This window comes from Pteropus alecto, unplaced genomic scaffold (assembly GCF_000325575.1).
Source record: "Pteropus alecto unplaced genomic scaffold, ASM32557v1 scaffold398, whole genome shotgun sequence".
Taxonomy (NCBI): Eukaryota; Metazoa; Chordata; class Mammalia; order Chiroptera; family Pteropodidae; genus Pteropus; species Pteropus alecto.
In genome coordinates this window covers 5102221-5107476 of record NW_006442497.1, presented here as the reverse complement: position 1 = coordinate 5107476, position 5256 = coordinate 5102221, and the positions used below count along the sequence as shown (strand labels likewise).

General features: G+C 40.5%; 1 protein-coding gene across 1 annotated transcript in view; it reads right to left on the bottom strand.

Moving 5' to 3' along the window:
• CFAP52 (cilia and flagella associated protein 52) overlaps nt 1-5256 on the bottom strand; it is a 44548-nt gene that overhangs the window by 5305 nt on the left and 33987 nt on the right. Inside the window, exons 10-11 of the mRNA XM_006922385.2 lie at nt 3752-3897; nt 1117-1268 (exon numbers count right to left, since the gene is read on the bottom strand). Coding sequence (XP_006922447.1) covers nt 1117-1268; nt 3752-3897 — 298 coding nt within the window. The remainder of the gene's footprint in view (nt 1-1116; nt 1269-3751; nt 3898-5256) is intronic.

Sequence of the window (5256 nt, the reverse complement as noted above, 5' to 3'; positions counted from 1 at the left end):
ATATTTTTTTTTTTTTTTCCTCCAACTTCTGTACTTTATGAAGTCTAATGCATTTATACACAGAGGTTAGGCATCTTAGGAGTGGTAGAGGGGTGCTGGGCAGGGAGAGGGGTTAGGGGAATAGGGTCTAATTCTAAATAAAAACATACAGCAAAAATGCTTATAGTAAAAAAGAAAAAATCATCCTTGAAAATCTTTGAATTAGGAGTGGTAGAGGGGCGCTGGGCAGGGAGAGGGGTTAGGGGAATAGGGTCTAATTCTAAATAAAAACATACAGCAAAAATGCTTATAGTAAAAAAGAAAAAATCATCCTTGAAAATCTTTGAATTAGGAGTGGTAGAGGGGCGCTGGGCAGGGAGAGGGGTTAGGGGAATAGGGTCTAATTCTAAATAAAAACATACAGCAAAAATGCTTATAGTAAAAAAGAAAAAATCATCCTTGAAAATCTTTGAATTAGGAGTGGTAGAGGGGCGCTGGGCAGGGAGAGGGGTTAGGGGAATAGGGTCTAATTCTAAATAAAAACATACAGCAAAAATGCTTATAGTAAAAAAGAAAAAATCATCCTTGAAAATCTTTGAATTACTCCAACAGTAAAGTTTACATGCTTTGGTCTAGTTAGCTTGGAATCAGGCACTCTGGGGAAGTAGCAATATGCTTACAGTATGAGTCCCTAAGAATGTGGCCAACTGAGTGGAAGGGCAACTTGCCATTCCCCCACTCCCACCCCTATAAGCAAGCTCATTCTGGGCTTGACTGGACTGCATAGAATGACCAGAGGAAATGTTGACATTACTTATTTCCCTTCACCCTTTTGAGGGAATAATTAGAATTAAATTAGTGTAAGTTAAATCATGCTTCACTGTGTATATCCAGAAAATGACTTCCCTATCTGTCCAGAAACTTCTAACATCCAGCTCTTCCTGGAAACTATACCCTTTCTAACAGCTTCTGTGAACCCTGAGCAGCCATGGAGATGAATGATCTCTGATGAACATTCCTTACATTGCCTTAAGTAAGATTTCTACCCTTCATGTGAATCTTCGTTCAAGTTCAATAAAATGCCATAATTGTTGGGTTTGTAAGTGCTGCTTCGTCCTCCCCATTACAGGTACCCACACGAGGTCCCAAATGATGCAAGTGCCATCCGTGCTAGCTGTGACGCACTCCTCATTGTTTTTCTTCACCCGAATGCAGGACACGGAAGACTTGTGCTCCTTCAGGGCCTCTTCCAGCTTCTGGGTCTGGCAGCCTATCTGCCACACCCTCACCTGAAAGCCACAAAGCACAGGCTCTCAGTACAAGCTGGGACTTCTAATGGGATAAAAAAAATTCCAAGAGCTTTTTCACTTCTGCTCTGCTTGACTTGTTTTTTTGTTTTATTGTTGTTGTTGTTGTTGTTTTAAATTTCCCTGTTTTCCTCTCAGTTTGGTGGGGTGGAAATGCTAAATTGTAGACCAGGACTATTCTTCCATGGAGCTGGGAAAATGCTCCCAGTGACCTGCACCTGCTTCTACTTTCAGGGCCGAGAAATGTAACAGACACTTACCACTAAAACCAATAATGCAAGGGCTGCTGCTAACCCAAGTGAAATAATGTGTCCACTCATTACTGCTGAGCATTGCTCTCAAATTTCTAGTGCCATCAGGAAATCTCTTAGGTACTCAGAGCCATAATTTAAACTTTCACATCAGCTGCTCAATTGTAATCATTTAAAAATCAGTGGGTCTCAACCCCATCAAGGCCAATACCCTCTTTCTATAAAAAATGTTTTCTAACACACCTTTGCTATCCCAAAATGAAATTCGTAGGTAATATAACTATCTACACACAAAATTTCAAACCAGTCAATATGATGCCCTAACTGTAATAAAAAAGATAAGCAAAAGGAAAGTTATTTAATTATTATTGTATGTCCTGTAATGGATAAATGTGCTGTCACAACCCTACCAGAAAACACAATAATATATTCAGATGCTTATACCTTCTTATAATGAATATGTTGAATTTATGAAAAGTAAAAAGAGCAGAAATTATTTGTATAACTAATATCAGACAATGAAAGAACAGTAGTCTAGGTGAACACTAGACTAAAAGCTAGTGTTAGGATGAGTAATTTATTTGTACTTTATAAGAGGAAAATAACCTTAAATGAAATTAAAAAATCATTCTGAAATACTTTCTTAATAAAGAAGATGCAGAAGCATGAAGTTATCCCAAATGAACTGGGCCATATTCATTTCTATGGTGTCCAAGTAATTCCCTATGTATGATATGTGATGGAATAATGACTATTGCCAAGGGAAACAAATCTCCAATCTTGAAATCCCACTACATGTGTGGCGGCACACATTTGGTCTTTTTCTAACTAGTATAATGTGGGCACCAGCCAAACAGCCCCCGAACTGGGCATTAGCCCTTTAATTGTAGGATTGCAGAGGGCATTGGGTATGCTTGGGGGAAAGGAGATAAGGTGGTGGGATTAGGGTCCTTGCAACTCAGGCAATAGCCACTTACCAATGAAAGTGAAAGTATTTGAGGATTTTAGCAACTACTGCATTAATACCAGTGTACATGTGACTGACCAATGGCCCTGGTCTACAGTGCTTACAAAGACCTTAAAGACTATGTCATTTGGAAGGAAAGGTCTGTAGTAGCTGTGGGAAACGGGAGGAGTGGCTGATACAGTAAAAAGATTGCTGAGCAGGGCCAAGGACAATGAATTTGTAATGTGTGATTTCTTTCCAGCACCTCTCATCAGCTCAGGTTCAGGCACCTAGAATAAAAATGGTCTGGTCCAAGCCAAGTTTGGGCATCAGCAAAGCAGGGAGATGGTCTAGGGCTAGACGGTTCTATAGAGCACCTGAAATGCAACTAGTCCAGATGGAGATGTGCTCTTCATCTCTGGTAAAATGCACATCAGATTTTGAAGACTTCGTACAAAATAGTGTTAAAATATCTCATTGACAGGAGTATTGTTATCTTCACTTTACGTGCAGGAAATTAAAGCACAGAGAAGCTTTAGAATGTGTTCTTTAGAACCCACCCCACGTCACACAGCTGGGAGGTGGTGGAAGTGAAATCTGAGCCCAGGCAGTGTGACTTCAGAACACAAACACCAAGCTACTAATCTGCTTGGCCCAAACTCTGCTAAAGGCTATATTGAGATACTGTGTCTTTCTTCTCCCTGATGTCATCCCTATAATAGCATGGAGAAAAGAAAGGAAAAGAAAACATCCAGTGTTGAGAAAGGGAAGATAGGAAAACAGCTGGAGAGTAAGGGAAGGGAGACTCTAAGATGAATGCGTAAGTGAAAGAATTTGTAGGCTCCTCAAAATGATGAGAGGAAAAGGTCAAGTGTAATAATTTTAAAATAATGGTTGAAATGTCGGGGTAGTTTAAAGAATTGATTCTAAAAATAGCATCTCTTACAAAATAAGATAAAAACAATTTATATAACTATGGTCTTTGATGGAAAAGAACAAGTATGTATTCCAAAACTCTGGCAAAACATCAACTTGGATTCATAATTTGATTCCACGCAGAACGCTTTCATGTCTGCATCCTTTCTGCGAACAAATGTATTTTTATGTATTATAATTTAAATTTATGATAGGGTTTCATCAAAACCTTAATTTGGTCCTGCCTAACTCCTAGCACAGGTTTTAAAAAAATCAAATAAGTGACTTCCTATGAAGCAGTTGCACTAAACTGAGGGATATTTTTTAAAAGATTCTGCCTTCAAAAACAATACCTCCCCTTCCCCACCGCCGCTGATGACCCTTTTACAGTCACTGGTGGTAGCGATGGCCGTCACTCCGATCCTGTGGGCATTGTTAATGACATACATCAACCGGCCCGTCTCTGGGGCAAAGGCTCGGATTTTACCATCGTCCCATGCTGGCATGAAAAGAAAACAATAAGAAGGCAGGATCAGTATATCATAAATACTCTCTCTGCAGACTTTACTCTTCTAAATCATAAATGAGAGTCAGGATTGGGGAGTAGTGGTGGTAATAAAGGGAAAAGGCTGGTCCTCCACCAACTGCCAAGAATCATATCCCCCTTTCCCCTGGTTTCCAAAACTGGTCACACCTAGCTGAGGGGAATAAGTGGCTTCCCTTAGTTGAAACTGCCTCCAAGTGCATCCCCTCCAAGAGAGAGAATTCGGGGTGGGGAGGAAGGGGAAAGGTCAGCTCCCACCTCTCCCATAAGCTACAAAACTTGTATATTCAACAAGCAAGTGGAAATCACACCTAGAGTATATAATTAAAATCCTCAGATAAATGTTGGCTTCCCACCCCTCCTGCCACCTTTAAACCTGATGCTCTTTACCACACTCCCACCATCTTCCCCATCTCAATAAAAGTTGCCACCGTCTATCTAGTTGCTCAAGTGAAGAACCTCACAGTCATCTTTGATTCCCCTCTATTCTATCCACTCAAACCAACCCAACATTAAATCCATCAACAAGTCCCATCAGCTTAACAGTTAAAAACCATCCTGAATCTGAACACTTCTTAACTCCTGGGACCACCATCACCCAAGCCAACAGCTTCTTCCCTGGCCTTAGACTCTTGTTGGCCTTAGACTCTTGCTTCGCTACAATCAATTACCTATGCAGGAGTTAGGGTGAACCTCTTAAAACCATGTTACCTCCTTGATCAAGAACTTTCAAAAGCCTCAACCTCCTCTACTAGAACTCTCCCTGAATGGTGACCCCAACTTTACCCGCTAAGCTCCAGACACAATGGTCTTCTTTCTAGTCCTCAAATATACCAAGTGATTTCCCACTTCAAGACCTTTTGTAATTGCTGTTCCCTCTGCCTGGAGTGCTCTTCCCCTACATCTTCACATGACTGGCTCCTTTTCATCATCTTTAGTGTCACCTCTTAACCTTAGCAATTTTAAATAGGATGCTCAAGGCAGATCTCATTTCAGCAAAGACGTGAGGAGTAAGGGGGTGAAGGAATAAGTCATGGAGCTATCTGGAAAAAGAACATTCCAGGCAGACTAAACAGCTAGACCAAAGACCCTATATGCAGTATTTGTGGGATATATCAAAGAAGCAAGTATGACTAACAGGAGCGAGTGGGAAGAGACAAAGTCAGAGGTAAGAAGGTAAAGGTGGAAGAGGTGAAAAGGTCATATATGGCCTTGTAGGCAATTGCAGGTACTTTGCAATTAAAAGAATTGCAAAGAGTGAAAGAACTTTGAACCCTGGAAATAGATGATCTGACTTACTTAAAAAAGATGTTT